Source organism: Bombina bombina, chromosome 1 (assembly GCF_027579735.1).
Source record: "Bombina bombina isolate aBomBom1 chromosome 1, aBomBom1.pri, whole genome shotgun sequence".
Lineage (NCBI taxonomy): Eukaryota > Metazoa > Chordata > Amphibia > Anura > Bombinatoridae > Bombina > Bombina bombina.
The window spans coordinates 1,131,308,032-1,131,327,908 of NC_069499.1; the positions used below are offsets into that span (position 1 = coordinate 1,131,308,032).

Below are 19,877 nucleotides of genomic sequence, written 5' to 3' on the forward strand. Positions count from 1 at the left end.
TCCAGGTATCACCGATCCGTCCTGGCTCCAAGATCTTCATCCAACCCAAGCGGGGGTTGGCGATCCATAATCCGGTGCTCCAAAGTCTTCCTCCTATCCGGCAAGAAGAGGACATCCGGACCGGCAAACATCTTCTCCAAGCGGCATCTTCTATGTTCTTCCATCCGATGACGACCGGCTCCATCTTGAAGACCTCCAGCGCGGATCCATCCTCTTCTTCCGACGACTAGACGACGAATGACGGTTCCTTTAAGGGACGTCATCCAAGATGGCGTCCCTCGAATTCCGATTGGATGATAGGATTCTATTAGCCAATCGGAATTAAGGTAGGAATTTTCTGATTGGCTGATGGAATCAGCCAATCAGAATCAAGTTCAATCCGATTGGCTGATCCAATCAGCCAATCAGATTGAGCTCGCATTCTATTGGCTGTTCCGATCAGCCAATAGAATGCGAGCTCAATCTGATTGGCTGATTGGATCAGCCAATCGGATTGAACTTGATTCTGATTGGCTGATTCCATCAGCCAATCAGAATATTCCTACCTTAATTCCGATTGGCTGATAGAATCCTATCAGCCAATCGGAATTCGAGGGACGCCATCTTGGATGACGTCCCTTAAAGGAACCGTCATTCGTCGTCTAGTCGTCGGAAGAAGAGGATGGATCCGCGCTGGAGGTCTTCAAGATGGAGCCGGTCGTCATCGGATGGAAGAAGATCGAAGATGCCGCTTGGAGAAGATGTTTGCCGGTCCGGATGTCCTCTTCTTGCCGGATAGGAGGAAGACTTTGGAGCACCGGATTATGGATCGCCAACCCCCGCTTGGGTTGGATGAAGATCTTGGAGCCAGGACGGATCGGTGATACCTGGATGGTGAAGACAAGGTAGGAAGATCTTCAGGGGATTAGTGTTAGGTTTATTTAAGGGGGTTTGGGTTAGATTAGGGGTATGTGGGTGGTGGGTTGTAATGTTGGGGGGGGGGTATTGTATGTTTTTTTTTACAGGCAAAAGAGCTGAAATTCTTGGGGCATGCCCCGCAAAGGGCCCTGTTCAGGGCTGGTAAGGTAAAAGAGCTTGTAATTTTTGTATTTTAGAATAGGGTAGGGAATTTTTTATTTTGGGGGTCTTTGTTATTTTATTAGGGGGCTTAGAGTAGGTGTAATTAGTTTAAAATTGTTGTAATATTTTTCTTATGTTTGTAAATATTTTTTTATTTTCTGTAACTTAGTTCTTTTTTATTTTTTGTACTTTAGATAGTTTATTTAATTGTATTTATTTGTAGCAATTGTGTTTAATTAATTTATTGATAGTGTAGTGTTAGGTTAATTGTAGGTAATTGTAGGTAGTTTATTTAATTATTTAATTGATAGGGTAGTGTTAGGTTTAATTATATCTTAGGTTAGGATTTATTTTACAGGTAAATTTGTTATTATTTTAACTAGGTAACTATTAAATAGTTCTTAACTATTTAATAGCTATTGTACCTGGTTAAAATAATTACAAAGTTGCCTGTAAAATAAATATTAATCCTAAAATAGCTATAATATAAATGTAATTTATATTGTAGCTATATTAGGATTTATTTTACAGGTAAGTATTTAGCTTTAAATAGGAATCATTTATTTAATAAGAGTTAATTTATTTCGTTAGATAAAAATTATATTTAACTTAGGGGGGTGTTAGTGTTAGGGTTAGACTTAGCTTTAGGGGTTAATACATTTATTAGAATAGCGGTGAGCTCCGGTCGGCAGATTAGGGGTTAATAATTGAAGGTAGGTGTCGGCGATGTTAGGGAGGGCAGATTAGGGGTTAATACTATTTATGATAGGGTTAGTGAGGCGGATTAGGGGTTAATAACTTTATTATAGTAGCGCTCAGGTCCGCTCGGCAGATTAGGGGTTAATAAGTGTAGGTAGGTGTCGGCGACGTTGTGGGGGGCAGATTAGGGGTTAATAAATATAACATAGGGGTCGGCGATGTTAGGGCAGCAGATTAGGGGTACATAGGGATAACGTAGGTGGCGGCGGTTTACGGAGCGGCAGATTAGGGGTTAAAAGTGTAATGCAGGGGTCAGCGATAGCGGGGGCGGCAGATTAGGGGTTAATAAGTGTAGGTAGGTGTCGGCGACGTTGTGGGGGGCAGATTAGGGGTTAATAAATATAACATAGGGGTCGGCGATGTTAGGGCAGCAGATTAGGGGTACATAGGGATAACGTAGGTGGCGGCGGTTTACGGAGCGGCAGATTAGGGGTTAAAAGTGTAATGCAGGGGTCAGCGATAGCGGGGGCGGCAGATTAGGGGTTAATAAGTGTAAGGCTAGGGGTGTTTAGACTCGGGGTACATGTTAGAGTGTTAGGTGCAGACGTAGGAAGTGTTTCCCCATAGGAAACAATGGGGCTGCGTTAGGAGCTGAACGCTGCTTTTTTGCAGGTGTTAGGTTTTTTTTCAGCTCAAACAGCCCCATTGTTTCCTATGGGAGAATCGTGCACGAGCACGTTTTTGAGGCCGGCCGCGTCCGTAAGCAACTCTGGTATCGAGAGTTGCATTTGCGGTAAAAATGCTCTACGCTCCTTTTTTGGAGCCTAACGCAGCATTTGTTTGAACTCTCGATACCAGAGTTAAATTTATGGTGCGGCCAGAAAAAAACCCGCGGAGCGTTAACAGCCCTTTTACCGCCAAACTCCAAATCTAGCCGTTGGAATGCAGCTTCGGAATTAATCTAAAATGGATGCTGTCCAGGAGGTGGGAGGGTCTGGGAGGGAGGGTCTGCTGCTGATTGGCTGGAATGTGTCTGCTGACTGTGAAGTACAGGGTCAAAGTTTACTCAATGATGACAAATAGGGGGTGGACTGAACATCGCATATGTTTGCCCGCCGTGGCGAACGCGAACAAGCTATGTTCGCCGGGAACTATTCGCTGGCGAAGTATTCGCGCCATCACTACTTCTGAGTATAGAGATTTAGAGAGTAAGGTCTTCAATATTTTCATAATAGTTCTATTATAGTTACAACTCTAGGATCTAGCAATTAGACTTGTTTTTTTAAAACAAAAATATGCATTCCATATATCCAAGTAATTTAATTATATTATTTTACTGTATTGTATTAAATAAACTTACTTTGCTTGGACTTTGAAAGCTGCTGTGCAGTTCTATAAGTTGCTTCTGATTTTACTTCTTCAAGGCTAAGAAGGAAGTAGAAAATTTAGTTACAAACAGGGATCCTTATTCTATTCTATATATATATAGTTTCTCTGATTTTACTATTTATATTTATGTGTTTGAGTGAAATAAACATTTTTATTCTATAAACTACTGAAATTTCTCCCAAGTTCCAGATAAAAATATTATCATTTAAAACATTTATTTGCAGAAAATGACAGCTGCTCAAAATAATAAAAAAGATGCAGTATTATCAGACCTCGAATAATTCAAAGAAAAGTTTATATTCATTTTCAAACAACACAATACTAATGTTTTTACTTAGCAAGAGTTCGGAAATCAATATTAGGTGGAATAACCCTGATTTTCAATAACAGCTTTCATGCATCGTGACATGCTCTCCACCAGTCTTTCACATTGTTGTTGGGTGACTTTCTGACACTCCTGGCATAAAAATTCAAGCAGCTTGTCTTTTTTGATCACATTCCAGAGGTTTTCAATGGGGTTCAGGTCTGGAGATTGGGCTGGCCATGGCAGGATCTTGATCTGGTTATCCTCCATCCACACCTTGATTTACCTGGCTGTGTGGCATGGAGCATTGTCCTGTTTTAAACCAATCTTCAGAGTTGGGAACATTGTCAGAGCAGAAGGAAGCAAGTTGTCTACCAGGATAACATTGTACAGGGCTTGATTCATGCATCCTTCAAAAAGATAAATCTGCCCAATTCCAGCCTTGCTGAAGCACCCCCAGATCATCACCGATCCTCCACCAAATTTCACAGTGAGTGTGAGACACTGTGGCTTGTAGGCCTGTCCAGGTCTCTGTCTAACCATTAGACAACCAGGTGCTGGGAAAAGCTAAAAATGCAACGAATCAGAGAAGATCTTTGCAAACCTCAGCCTGGCTCTTTTTTTGCTTCTCATTGATGAAGGGCTTTTTTCTAGCTTTGCACAACTTTAGCCCTGCCCCTAGGAGCCTGTTTTGTACTGTCCTTGCTGGGCTCTTCACCCCAGCTGCAATTTGCTATAGTTTTTTTTTAGGTTACTTGATGACATCAGATGTTTTTCAGGTGATCACCTAATCAGTACCTAATCAGTTAGTGGAATGAGTTGTGTCTGTGATGGAATTCAACAGATACAGACACTGAAATAGAATGGCTGCCACACATGTAGAGATGCTGATTTAAGAAAAAATTGGAGTGGTCTCATATATATTTAATTGCAAAGCTAATATTTACGTCTTATACCAGGGATGACCAAATGGCTGCCTATGAGCCACACTCAGCCCTCTGCACTAGGTTTTGTGGACCCTGGGAAACAGAGCTAATAATAAGTGCCATATGTTTTGCATCCCCATGAAAAAGCAGAGCTTAAAATATGGGTTTTGGGTCCTCCTGGTGGGTGAGAAAACAAGGTGGCCACAAATGAAAAAAAATGAAGAGACACACAGTACCTTAAAGTGATGGTAAATCCAAGCATTTCACAAATGCTGGGATTTACCATCACTAAAAATAAACTCAAGTTTCTGTCATCAATTATTAAAAAAACAGGTGCTAAATTCACCCTTTTTGTCCTGAAGTATATCGCTAAAATCAGCACCTCCAGCTTTCCCCGGCACAGAGCTCTTCTTCAATGAGGTGACGATTCCACCTCTAAACCTATTGCCATGTGTGTCAACTGACATCCTAGCATGGCTAGAGGTGGAATTGTCACCTCATTGGTAAAGGAGCACTGTGTCATGGGTGGCTGGAGGCACTGATTTTAGCTATATACTTCAGCACAAAAAGGGTGAGTTTAGCACCTGTTTTTTTAGTAATTAATGACAGAAACTAGACTTTAATTTTAGTGATGGTAAATCCTAGCATTTGTTAAACACTTAAATTTACTATCACTTTAAGTTGGTCCGGCCCTCTGACATCAAAAATATTTTTTGAAAATATTTGATTATTTATGTGTATACTCGCATTTTTTTTCTGAAAAAATATTGATCTGCAGCCACCATGTGTTAGTAAGTTTGTTTTAAGATGATTTGTAAAACATTATTTCCATGTATTCTTGCATGGGCATAGAAAAAAATGTCTGTAAAACAACATATACTGTACTACTTAGACATGGTTTAATATGTTTATTTTATCTTCATATTTGAGGTTTTTGCCATTTATAGTTATAAAATAATGGGCTATTTTGGGTCTCATTAAGCAATTCATTGTAATTTAATTACTTTATTCTGTATCAGACATTTTTCTTACATTATCTCTTCTTCATCCATAAGCATCCCATATGTTTTTATTTCCATCTCCAGGAGATCTTTAAGATAGTGCAATATTCGACTGTCAGAAACCAGATGTTCCATTTCTTTCCGTATCTTTGCAAGTTCCTGTTCTCGTCTGGACACAAGTTCCTTGATATTCTGTAACTGGAAGTTAAAGCTAGCTTCTGTTTCTGATAGTGTGACCTCCTGGGTAAATTTCTAGGATGAAAAACACAATGGTTATTATATAAAAAAAAAGTAGTGGATTTCTGTATTAAAATATGTTTTCTTTCACTAAAAAGAAAGTGCTAATCTTTTATTTTAAAATGGCCTGGAGTGACATAGACTTTATCACAGTTCCATATAGACTTAATTTAGCTTCTTCATGGCTTATCAATAATATAAAGAGTGAATGCTGGGATTGTTTTTGCCTAAATCAAATCATTTATGGAGTCAGAAAATTATCACTTAATTCCCAAACATTCTTCTTTCAAAATTAAGTAGTTTATCCACACAGTCTAGTTAAAGTGCTTCTTTGCTAACCTCCAAATAGTATGTTTTTTTAAAAGTTATATTGGCATCAACTATTATTTATTAGAAATGTAATAGTCAAATAAATTCTCCCCATACCATATTGTGCAAAACTTCCAGCTTAATCTCCAGATCTTGCAACGCCCCTTTTAATTTAGCCACTTCTCTATTTTGCATTTGTAGAGACTCTGTTCTTGATCTGTTCTGGATAATTGATTCCTTAGACTGAAATAAAAAATGATGTTAAAATATCTGTTTGATTTGTGAAAGACAATCAATAGTAATTTTATATATATATATTGTGACAGAGAGAAAGGAATTGTGAGTGATCAGGTTTATATTTCTCCTACTATGTTGAAATGTGTATTTGATTTCAAAACCCCAGGGAATTGTATTATATGAAATGTGACTAGGAATTAAGCTGCTGTAGTTTTGGGTCCATGGGTGGAACATTGGAGAGAGGGTGGGCCAGTGTTCTACTTCTCAGTTTGCACATCACTGAAGGTGAGTAATCAGGAAGGTATTTTTCTCACCTGTGTTTAATTTAATGAGGGTAATTTGTTCTCCAGCTTCTAGATGGAGAGAGAGAGAGAGAGAGAGAGAGAGAGAGAGAGAGACTCTAAAGTGTTTCTGACTTGGAGAGAGACACTGCAGCTGAGCTGAGAAAAGCTGATAAAAAGTGAGTTTGCTAAAAACAGCATGTTTTGTTTAGTTTTCCTTGATTCAGTAAGGGATGTAAAACTATATCAGTAAGAGCTCACACTGAGCTAGGTTTTTGTTTGTAAGTTTGGGGGTGTTTAGTTGTTATAAAACACACATTGCTGTGAACTGCACTTACACCGTGAAAAATAAAGCTGACTGTTTACATTTATTAAGGCTGTGTCATTTTATACCCTAGAGGACTGTGCTATTTCCTTTAAACCAGGCACTAGGAGTGGGTGCATTTCAATATGGTGGAGAATGCGGTGGTGGAGAATGCGAGCATAGCACAAATATTGTCTGTGGGTATAAAAGTTTTCTGCAAGCTGCACTAAGAAAACTTTTGCTTTAAACTGTTGGAAATAAAAGTGACACTGTACCTTTTAAACATATACCTGCCTTGGTGTTACCTGTTACTTTTAAGTGGAGAACTTTTACAAAAATGGAGGAGCTGGTGAAAACTTTGGTGCAAGCTACTGCTGTACAGCAGGAGACAAATCGCTTACTGTCTGCACAAGTAAGCAGCATAATGGATGCTCAGCGAGAGGATAGAGCTACATTGGTTAATGTATTGCAGCAAGTCCTACAGCCTTCTGTAGCTACCCATACTGTGGATAGGGGGTACTATATCTGAGCAAATTACTTTCTGCATAAGTTGTCAGAGATGGATGATATTGAGGCTTACCACACAACATTTGAGAGGATTGCTGCCAGGAAACAGTGGCCACCTGAACAGTGGGCAAGGCTACCCACACCATGTCTTAGTGGAGAAGCTTATAAAGCATATGAGGATTTTTCTCACAGCCAAGCTCAAGACTATAAGAAACTAAAAACTGAAATTCTAACATGCTTGGGAGTAATACCTGCAATTCGTGCCCAAAGATTTAATAATTGGATGTTTGAGATGGGAAAACCTACAAGAGCACAAATGTATGAACTGCTGAGACTTGCTCACAAATGGTTTTTGCCAGACATTAATTCAGCCACAAAAGTCATAGAAATGGTTGTAATGGATCGATTTCTCAGGAATCTGCCATCTGGTCTTCGACATTGGGTCAGTCAAGGGGATCCTAAAGACCCAGAAGAAATGATGAACCTGGTTGAGAAATATTTGACTGCTAAGGAATTGCACAACAATGATCCTCAACCTAAATCAAAGCTGCCTTACAAAAAAAACAAGTGGAAAAACAGAAGGACAAAGGTCTATTCATAACAAGGGACAAATGACTATGGTGGGAAATGGCTCCCTAGGGAACCATTATGGCCAAGAAGCCAAACTGATGAACAAATAAGCAAAGAAGAAGACAGATGCGCCACATGGCCCAATATTGTTTGATCTACAGAGTTGAACTATCAGAATGTATTATATTAAACTCACAATCTAGGAAGCACTCCAATTAGTGCAATGGGAGCAGTCTGGGATCTATAACAGTCACCCAGCAGACCGACCTCTCAAGCTGAAGATGGATAATCTGTAGTGAAACACAAGGGGACACAGAGGTGCCTATATGGCCTAGTACTGTCTTATACCAGGAGCAGTGGTGTGTATGGTAAGATATATACTCACAAGAAGTAAAGCATCTCCATTGATGCTAATCAGACAGGAAGGGATCAATAAAGTCACCCAACAGACTGTAACAAGGCTTCCACAGGAGGCAGACCGCAGAGGTCCAGTGGACCAAGTGAAGATCCAAATAAAATCCAAATAAAACACAGTAGCAAGTGTTTGAGATAAAAAAGTATTCAACTTTACTGGCATAGATTAAAATACAGCGACGCGTTTCTCAGTCACAGACTGTTTCCTCAGGCATAATAAAATGATTTCCAAACACTTGCTACATATACCTAACCAAACCAATTAACATAATTGATATCACTTGTAGTGGGTGTAATCTATGACATCATAGGTATCCTAGTTACAAATCTGTTTTGACAACATAGGTAAACCCAATTTGTATGTTTTATATAATACAAAAATAAATGAAAATAATAATAAATACACATTATAACAAATAATGCTCAAAACAATTCTAAATCAATTTATACAATTGCATATAACAACGATTTGCATGTCTTTTGTATATATGTGGAAAACAAATATTCATCTTAGCTTATAGTAAGTAGTTTAATCAAATCTAAAATCCATTTGTATACCACGTCTAGGCTAAACATGTGTATATTAACACCTTAGTTGTTTCTATTAGGTTTCTTATTTAGCTATTTCTTTTTATATAGCTACTCATTCATATGAAGCCCCATTCAAATCCCTAATTGCCACTATTTATCTTTTCCATTCATTAAGATCGTATATTATCCAGCATACAAGTTTCCAATACTCATGCCTTATAGTTTCATAATCAAGACTGTTCCTACTGATGGTGATATCATATCAATCCAAGTTCTTTAAGTTATTTTTAAAACGGATCACTTACTTTGTGTTGTTACAAATCGCCATTAGATTTTCTGAATGGCGTGCATCTAGCTCTAGTGCGCATGTCAGTAGTGTAACCATAGGAACCATATGACTCATTCCGCTCAACGCTAAGCGTAAGTAAGGAGCTGTGACCTAGTAGGTCTATGTGACTATTTGGCTCAATATAATGATTGGCTGTGTTCCAGCCACTCGCCTTGATATAAGTACAATAAGGCCTATTCAGTTACTTACATTTGTTTTGTTTCAAAATGCCATTAGAGTTTCTAAATGGCGTGCAACTAGCGCTAATGCGCATGTCAGTAATGTAACCATAGGAACCATATGACGCATTTGGCTCCACGCTACGCGCAAGTAAGGAGCTGTAGCCTGATATGTCTGTGTATCTTTTTGGCTCAATGTAATGATTAGCTGTGTTCCAGCCACTAGTGTTATTATAAGTACAATAAGACCTATTCAGCACAGTACTAGATATAATGAGAAGCTATTAGCTAATATGATAATGATATCCTTTAACTATAAATAACTGGTGTCTATGTTCCATCTCAGAGAATTAGTATGTCTAATTGTTTAGTAGATGGTACTATGACGATAACATATTATAATAAAAGTCTATCTATATTTTAGTGGACCTAAAATTATGGTCTGCCAGTGGTTATTTATACTTAGTGAACAGTGAGCAATGTGTATTTGAAAATAATAATTAAAATAATGTACCGTATATACAATAGTGGCACAATACTATATATAAATTGTGTAAAAGTTATTGAGTAAACTTCTTGTCATACAAAGGGCTAGTACCTAATTGAAAACTAAACTAAATCTTCCATAAGTGTGTGTTTGTTAAAAAATTAAAACCCCCTCTTCTAAATGCATATGGTGCTTATATTTTTCCAAGTGCTCCTCTTATTAAGTGACACTCCTATCTATAACTATTATATTTTTTAAGGTCCAAAAACCTAAATGACTTTATGTCAAAAATCATATGTGAATTGTCTAGTATAGATAGTGACCACAATGTGTATTTTACTATATAGTGGTGATAATGTGATAGAACATTAATTATAATAATATGTGAATATGTGTAAATGAGGAACAAATAATATATAGGGTCCCCTATAGTGATAGTGAGACTATTAATTATCTGTGATGTTATTATCTATATTTACATAAGTCATAACGTTGATGTTAAGTAATAATGATTAAAACTAATATGTTATATTTGATGTGTTTGATCAATGAAAGTATGAAACAATGGACCAAAGAATAAAATTGTAATAACTCTACTTGGCTAGACCCCTGAATAGAACAAATGCTCCTATCATATCTATGCGTGATCTCTCAAATAACTGTGTGTAGATCACAATAGATTATATAGTGTGTAAGCGTATAGCTGGCTGTACTCTGAGCAACTGGGAGGCTATAGATACTATATCTATGTGGGAATGGAGCTAGCAATTCTAGGGAGTCTCCAATCAGCTAATAGCTGTAACAGCTAAATGCAATCTAGCATTGTGTGAGGTATAAGAGAAGAATCTCAGTATCCTAGGATATAACTTGATGATAAGGTATCCACAAATAATATCATATGGTGCCAGGGGGTATCAATAAATGAAAAGTAATAACTCCTGTATATGATGTCAAATCCCCTTCATCATATATCAAAGGCGGCCACATCTACACATTCATTTAGACCATCTGGTACTAAAGAATGTAATTTGTGTATCCAGTATGTCTCTCTACGGCGTAAATTAAGAAGAGGGTTATGACTATTTCTGGAAATTTGTTCAATAGGTAATACAGATAATGTTTTCGCACTTCCTTTGTGTGAAAAAGCACAATGTCTAGATAGACTGTGTTTAAGATATTTTCTCTTGACGTTATAGAGGTGTTTATTCCAACGTTTCCTGATGGTCCGGCTCGTGCGCCCTACATATTGATCCCCACAAAGGCAGTTCACTAAATAAACTACATAAGTAGATTCACAAGATAATCTCTTGATAATTTTAAATTGTTCCCCTGTTTGGTGTGAAGAAAATGTCGTAGTGCCACTTTTAATGACCTTACACATATTACATTTACGCTTCATACATTTATAGACTCCACTTTGGGGAGTAAAGTTACCTAAGAAGGTCCTGTTTAGGCCTAAGTGATGATTAGTACCCATAACCTTGTCTCTCACAATCTTGCTGGGGGCCAGTTTATTTTTAAGTGTAGGCGCCCTTCTGTAGACAATCCTAGGTTTGGAAGGGACAAGTCTCTTAAGATGTGGATCATCACAAATTATAGGCCAATGTTTGGCTATAGTTTTTTGAATCTCACGATAATTGTTGTTGAATCCAGTGATAAATATAGGTGTCTTGTTATATTCAACAGACATTTTTTCTTTAGACTTTTTTTGGGACTTGTCTGATAACAGGTAGGTATTTCTATCGTCATTCAATGCCCTAAGATATCCTTTCTGGATAAGATCCAAGGGATAACCCTTTTCCAAGAACCTATCCTTCAGAATCAGAGCTTGTTTTTTATAGCTCTCAATGGTGCTGCAATTGCGTCTTATTCGTCTAAATTGGCCATAAGGCACGTTCTTCTTCCAACTCATATAATGATTACTGCTAAAGTTTAAAAAACTATTGCAGTCAACTTTTTTGAAGAAAGTTTCAGACATGATTGTACCGGTTGTAGAAAAAGATAAAGATAAATCTAAAAATTCAATTATGTTAGACTGGATGTTGGAAGTGAATTCTAATTCAAAATCATTGGAATTAAGTGAGATAGAGAAGGTTTTAGCCTCTTCATAGGTCCCCCTAAATAGAATCAGCAGATCGTCTATATACCGGCCATAGAACACCAGACTCGCACCCATAGGAGACCCATAGATATGGGCCTCCTCAAATCTGCCCATATAAAGATTGGCAAAACTGGGTGCGAATCTGGTGCCCATGGCAGGTAGTGTTGCCCCTGATAGAGAAAATAATTGTGGTGTAGTATGAAATAAATTATTTCACCAATAAATTGTTGTTGTCTTGGTGGCATGTATATATCAGTCGCCAAATATGATTGTATCACTGATAGACCCTTATCATGTGGGATATTGGAGTAGAGCGAACTTACATCGCTTGTAATCCACCGCAGCCTATTATCTGTTTTGGTGATATTTAAACTATTCAATTTATTCAGGAGATCTGTAGAATCCCTGATAAATGAGGGTAAATTGATAACATGTTTCTGCAGAAAAGAGTCCACATAAGCTGAAAGGTGATCCGTCAAGCTGTCTATCCCTGCCACAATGGGGCGACCAGGGGGTGAAGAAGTACTTTTGTGGACCTTAGGCAGGTGATAATAGAACGCCAGACAGGGATTTTTTGGATAAAGGTATTCTTTCTCTTTTTTAGAGATGATGCCTTCATCAAACCCTTCTTTAAGAAGGGAGTAAAGTTGTTTTTGATATATAGGGGTAGGGTCTTTTGCTAATATTTTATAGTAGCTTTCATCTTTCAGAATCCTGTCAGCCTCCAAAATATAATCTGCCCTATCTTGGAGGACAATCCCTCCTCCCTTATCAGCCTGGCGTATTATGATGTTTTTATTAGAGGCCAATGTTTGGAGTGCTAGGCGTTCACCTGGATTTAAATTGTGTTTGTATTTAGTTTTTTTGGAAAGTTTCTCAAAATCTCTTAGTACCATCGACTGGAAGATACTGATATGAGAGTTCCTTACACGTGGGGGGTTAAATTGTGATTTTGGCTTAAAATCTATTTGTATATATTTATCATTAAGCTGTTGTAATAATGTATCTGGTTCAGAAATAGCAAAACCATCTCTCAGATGTCCATCCATGGAATTGAGAACTATCGGTGAACAAATAAGGTGTTTTAAATGCCAAGAGTTAGGGCATATTGCATGCAACTGTACACAGGGGGGGGGAGCCTATGCAATGTAGTATGGGTGCAAGGGACAGACAATGGGGCCTATCTATCAAGCACCGAATGGAGCTTGATGGTCCATGTTTCTGGTGAGTCTTCAGACTCGCCAGAAACACAAGTTATGGAGCAGCGGTCACAAAGACCGCTGCTCCATAACCCTGTCCACCTGCTCTGAGCAGATGGACAGGAATCACCGGAATTCAACCCGATCGAGTACAATCGGGTTGATTGAGACCCCCTGCTGGCGGCCCATTGGCCGCAAGTATGCACGGGGCGGCGTTGCAACAGCAGCTCTTGTGAGCTGCTGGTGCAATGCTGAATATGGAGAGCATATTGCTCTCCACATTCAGTGATGTCTTGCGGACCGTTAATTATAAAGTGAGAGAATTTGTGTCTAAAAACAGAGCTGTTGTTTCCCCAATACCAGGGAGAACAAATGTAATCATGCATGATATAATTACAGAACCCAGGAAAATAATTCATTTGAAGCCATACTGAATACCTGAGGCCAGGAGAGAGCCAGTTAGTACAGAGGTCAAAAAGATTCTTAAGTTGGGAGTAAAAGAGGTTTCACAAAGTGAGTGGAGCAACCCAATTGTTTTGGTGCCTAAGCCAAATGGTGAAATAAGGTTTTGTAATGATTTTCGCAAACTGAATGATATTTCCAAATTTGACGCTTACCCTATGAGATTAGGTAGATCTAAATATCTGAGCACCTTAGATCTGACTAAAGGTTACTAGCATGTCCCATTGACAGACAGAGCAAAAGAGAAAACAGCCTTTTCTACACCTGAGGGCCGATTTTAATATAAATTGTTGCCATTTGGTTTGCATGCTGCTCCAGCCACCTTTCAGCGTATGATGGATAAAATACTTAGGCCTCATAGAGCATATGCAGCTGCCTATCTGGATGATGTGGTAATTCACAGTGCGGACTGGGAAACACATCTTCCCCATGTTTAGGCTTTTGTAGATGCACTGTGGGCTGCAGGGTTAACTGCTAACATTGAAAAATGCTCTCTAGGATTAGAAGAGGCAAAATACTTGGATTACACAATATGTCAGGGGCTCCTTAAACCACAACAGAGTAAAGTTGAGGCTATTTCAGGTTGGCCCCGTCCTGTGACTAAGAGACAAGTAAGGGCATTTCTGGGGGTAACAGGATATTATCGCCGGTTCATCCCTAATTTTGCTACTATTGCTAACCCTTTGATAGAGCTCACTAAAGCTAAAAGTTCGGTAATGGAGAAATGAATCCCTGAAGCAGAGTGTGCATTTGGTGTTTTAAAAGAGGAATTGTTTGCTGACCCAGTATTGATGCATCTGATGTGGGCTTGGGAGCAGTACTTTCTCAAGTTTATAGGGGAGAAGAACACCCATTTATGTATTTAAGTAGAAAAATGAATTCCGTGAACAGAGGTACTCCATAGTAGAGAAAGAATGTTTAGCCATCAAATGGGCTTTGGAAACTTTGAGATATTACCTGCTTGGGAGACAATTTAGACTGGTTACTGACCATGGTCAATTAACATGGATGAGGCAGAACAAGGAGAAAAATGCCAGAGTGACCAGGTGGTTGCTTAGTCTTTAACCTTTTAATTATACCATAGAGCATAGGGCTGGTAAAGAACAAGAAGAACAAGATAATGCAGATGGTCTTTCTCAAGTTAATTGTTTATGGTCTGAGCCCTCTCACCCCAAATAGGTCTGAGCTGGGGGGAGGATGTGTGACAGAGAACAGGGAATTGTGAGTGACCAGGTTTATATTTCTCCTACTATGTTGAAATGTGTATTTCATTTCTAAGCCCCAGGGAATTGTATTATATAAAATGTGGCTAGGAATTAAGCTGCTGTATTTTTGGGTCCCTGGGGTGGAACATTGGAGAGAGGGCGGGCCAGTGTTCCATTCCTCAGTTTACACACGCTGAAGGTGAGAAATCAGGAAGGTATTTTTCTCACCTGTGTTAAATTAAATGAGAGTAATGTATTCTCCAGTTGCTAGGTGGAGAGAGAGAGAGAGAGAAGGCCCATTTAACAAGCTCCGTAGGGAGTTTGTGGGCCCGCGTTTCTGGCGAGTCTTCAGACTCGCCAGAAACAGTAGTTATGAAGAAGCGGTCTTGAAGAGTTCTTTGGACAGCTTTTTACGGGGTAATGCACAAGTGATTTTTCTATTTTTTTTATAATAGCTCAGTCCACCCAGTATTAATCCTGTCAATGGAATTCCTAAGCAGAGGGTCATTAACCACTTTAGAAATCCTCGAGGTGTTAACGTCATAGCTTTAATTAAAATTGTTAAAGGCACACTGTACCCAAATGTTTTCTTTTGTAATTCAGAAAGAGCATGCAATTTTAAGCAACTTTCTAATTTACTCCTATTATCAATTTTTCTTCGTTCTCTTGCTATCATTATTTGAAAAAGAAGGCATCTAAGCTTTTTTTTGGTTTCAGTACTCTGGACAGCACTTTTTTATTGGTGGATGGATTTATCCACCAATCAGCAAGGACAACCCAGGTTGTTCACCAAAAATGGGCCTGCATCTAAACTTACATTCTTGCATTTCAAATAAAGATACCAAGAGAATGAAGAACATTTGATAATAGGAGTAAATTAGAAAGTTGCTTAAAATGTCATGCTCAATCTGAATCACGAAAGAAAATTTTTGGGTACAGTGTCCCTTTAACTATATTAAGTTTTCTTTTCCTTTTTAAATAACCGCTTAAATCAGATAAATTATATATTAATATGCTCAAATTTATTTCTCCGTCTTTGTCGAATCTTTTCCATGGGTCTATCTCTTTTGATGATGAAAAGAGGTATCAGGACATACACAATTCAAAACATCACATAAAAAAGAAGAAAAGAGGCAAAAACTAACTACAAAAGAAAAAAAAGAAAAAAAAATAGAAATACTTCTTCTTTGCCCTGAATCTCTCCCTCCTTGTAGGACTATTTTTTAACACTTTGTTCATTTATTCCTATTTACCGTGGGAGTCTTAGGCTCATCTAAAATGTCATCTGCCCTATTGTGATATAAGTGATAATTTCTCAATCCAAGATTCCCATCCTTCTATCAGCTTACTTTCTAGTCTCCATTGTCTTTTGATCCGAAGCTCTCTTTTACACTCGAAAACAGCACTTTTCTCTCACATTAATACATCTCACCCATTTACTCACTTGTGCAGAATTTCTGATCCATTCTTTTAAATTTATCTCCCACTTTAGATCTATTTCCCATTTAATTCTAGCAACTGAGATTTCTATAGGTGTGATATCCTGAAGGAAATTATTACACATAGATGTGATGTTTTTTACTTCTTTTTTGTCTAATAATATTTCCAATTTACGGATTAATTGGGTCTTATCCTTTGCTAGATGTCTTTCTAGAAACCATTTAATTCTTAAATATGTAAATACTTCTCTAGGCGGCAGACTAAGTTCTATCTGTAGTGTCTGGAAACTCTTTATCTGATCTCCAACCAACAGGTCTGAGATATTCATACCTTCCTTTTTTTGCCAATTCTTTAGGTTGATATTGTCTATATTAGCCAATATGGTATTTATTGGGAAAAAGCTTAAGATCTTATTATGAATTCCCAGATTTTTCATAATCTTTTTCCAGGAGCTAACAATATTTCCCATCACCACTGAGCCTTCCCATTTATTCTTTGCCTCCTCATGGGATTTGATTGTCCAGAGGCAAGAATTTGATTCTTTCCAACATAGACTTTTTTTCTATCTCATACCAGGGTTCTATCTTTGAATTTTCTGCTTGAGAAATTATTGCAAGCGCAAAAATGCAAGCTTCAAAATAATTCCATTCCACCTTTCTTTTGTCTTTGAGCTACAATTTTATTTGATTTTAGTAATTTAACATTTGTTTCCCAACTGAACTTATTAACTATGAGCTAAAATAAAAGTGGCGCTCTTTTTTGCACCCCTGCTAGCACGTTAACTTGCTAGACAAAGGCTTTTTGTGCTTGTTGGGTTGCGCGTTTATTACAAGTTTTGCGCACTTGCGAAAGTTGACACAATTAAAAAGATAGATCTCACAAAATTATGATTGCATTAACACAATCTCCCTTAGACTTCAATGGAGCATGCAAACACCCATACTCTCGTCTTACCAGGGCCGGACTGGGAATAAAAAGCAGCCCTGGAAAAATATGAAGACCATCCTTATTTTCTGTTGAGTCGGTAGAATGCACAGGACCAATTTCTCTCAAGGGGGATTACTGGGATACTCCTTCCCCGATATTTTGTTCACAATTAAATTATATTACTTTGCATTAAATACAAATGCCAGATTGATATTATATATGCACCCTAAAACCCAATTGCATCCATTAATCACCCCTTTAAGTTGTAGCCTTCCAGCCCCAGCTGCTGCAGCCCACCGGGAAATTTCCTGGTATCCTGGTAGGCCAATCCAGCCCTGCGTCTTACCCAATTTGGATTATTCAAGTGCGCTAACCCGATATAAAATATGACTATTTTAAAATCCAATGTTCTCCACAGAAATATGTTCTATTTATTTTTAAATAAATGTTTCTATGTACTGTATATCTTATGGTGTTTTGGTAAAATATATATCTATACCTATAGATATAATTATACACAGATATAGATATAGGTATATTAAGAACTATTTAAAAATAAAACAAACACATTCCCCCATGTGAAAAACATTGTAATGTGAAATATTTACAATAAAAATACACTATAAAACTTTATTTGAATATTGCATAAGTATGCTTTTTCATTTTTTCAGCTAATTGGCTGAAAAGGGCTCCAATGCGCATATGCAGCCTTTTTTTCTTCTGACATCTAAGACCTTTCATCCTTTATAATTTATGAATGCAAATTTTTTGTTTAATATTTTTTATCAGACAGTGTGAATATGAGAGCAACTGTACTGTACAATGCAATTTTGATGTGTTTTGTGCAGCTTTTTAGAGCTCTGAAGTTACGCTAACCTGACGAGTGCAAATTGCGATTGCGCTGATTAGTTTGAATTTAGAGTGGAATTTAACTTGCGCTCAAATGGGAGGGAAAATCCGATATCGCTCACACACAAACGAGAGTGTGCTACTCATAATCTTGCCGTATATCTACTTTAACCCTACAAAGTGGGGATGTAATATATTTTCTAATAAAAAGTTTTAGCAACATATGACCACTTAATGTTGGGCATGTTATTGAAGCTTAGAATATTAAACACGGGGGAAGAATTGCAGGCAATAATCCAGTCAGGTTAGTTGAATTACCGTTATACTAATGATATTTTTAGACATAATAAAATAAAGTGCAAGTGTGATCCATTTAAATAGATCATCATCACAAAAACTGTATATTCTAATATGTTCATTAGCTGCTCCATATCATTATTTTGTATAGAATATGCAGACATGGATCCTATTTCTTGTAGTGTACCTTATAGAGAAACCATGTTTCCATATCCCTACAATGTCTTTCTGTTATTGCCCAGTAGTTTGCTCGTATCTCTTCTAATGCTCTGGTAAGGTCTGTTTCCTGCAGACTGTCCATTTCCACGTTCACAAAACCTCTGGCGCAAGCATGAAACTTTTCTAATTCCTAAAGGGGGAACAATATAGTAGTGATGTTAAAAATTAATCACACACAATTAATATAATTGGAATGAGTCATATATTTCTATTGTTTGCGCTTTGGTTACAGCAATGTGGGGTTTTTCTTAGTTTTTTCTTTTACTAGTCATATTTATGAACAAAATCAGAAATAAGTCTAAATCTTAAACATTAAGGGGTTGATATCAAGCCTTTAGAAAAACGTATATAATGATTTTCAACAGAATATCGAAAAGTCTATGGGGATTTTTGTAGATAAATAACCGGGTCTTTTCTAAAGGATTGTGCCCAACTTCTAAATAAACATTCACCAGTAGAATAAATTATAGTGTAATTATTAAAACAATTAAATTATATCTCTTTTGTATTGTTTTACCAACACTGGACAAAACAGGTACCTGTATAAATTTACAACTAACCAAGACCTCAATCACAATCTTTTTCATTTCGCTCTAAATATAAAAATTCTGGTTTCAGCATATATTGTCAGGTTGTTTTTGAATGATTACAATCCCAAGTGGCATTGTCCAATAAAAGTTTGCAACCACAATATATTTTTAGTTGTTAAGTTCAAATTGGGATGGAAAAGTAAAATTTAAACAAAAATGTTAAATTAAATGGCCATTTGGCAGCTCAATATAATGCATTACAGGCATTTGGATGAATCCCCTTGTACAGTATGCACAGAAAATAATATTTTACATGTTAAAGTGATGGTAAATTCACATCACTAACTTTTAAAATATTGGAAAATCTAGTAATGTTAAGCATATCAATGTGCTTATTTTATTTTCACTCTAATTCAACTTCGATAAAACACAGGTTTTGTGAGGCTCGGTGACTGCTTTAATTCAGCCTCTGTCACAGATTTTCTAATTCTGTAATTTGACTGACAGCTGTTTCAGCCAATCGCAGCCTCACCATGCGCCCTATGTAATTTACTGAGAGCATGCTAACTACAATCAGACTGAACCTTGAAGTGCAAATGTGCACGCGCAGATCGCTATGCTATTTGAGCTGCCAATCAGCCATTAGGATTTGAGTAGGTCTCATCCTATTAGTTGTTCCAATCAGCCAATAGGATTGAGATCTTATCCTATTGGCTGATTGGAACAGCCAAAATAGTGAGAGCTGCTCAAATCCTATTGGCTGATTGAATCTTTCAGACAATAGGAATGCAAGGGATGCCATCTTGGATGACGTCACTTGCATTGAAGTTCCAGTTTACGGCTGCGACCGTATGAGGATGCTCCACTTCGGATGTCTTCAGGATGG

At 37.6% G+C, this 19,877-nt stretch overlaps 1 protein-coding gene across 1 annotated transcript in view; it reads right to left on the reverse strand.

Moving 5' to 3' along the window:
* The window catches only part of LOC128641577 (keratin, type I cytoskeletal 12-like), a 105,315-nt gene that overhangs the window by 40,379 nt on the left and 45,059 nt on the right, over positions 1-19,877 (reverse strand). The window contains exons 5-8 of the mRNA XM_053694119.1: positions 18,430-18,591; positions 6,042-6,167; positions 5,410-5,630; positions 3,119-3,183 (exon numbers count right to left, since the gene is read on the reverse strand). Coding sequence (XP_053550094.1) covers positions 3,119-3,183; positions 5,410-5,630; positions 6,042-6,167; positions 18,430-18,591 — 574 coding nt within the window. The remainder of the gene's footprint in view (positions 1-3,118; positions 3,184-5,409; positions 5,631-6,041; positions 6,168-18,429; positions 18,592-19,877) is intronic.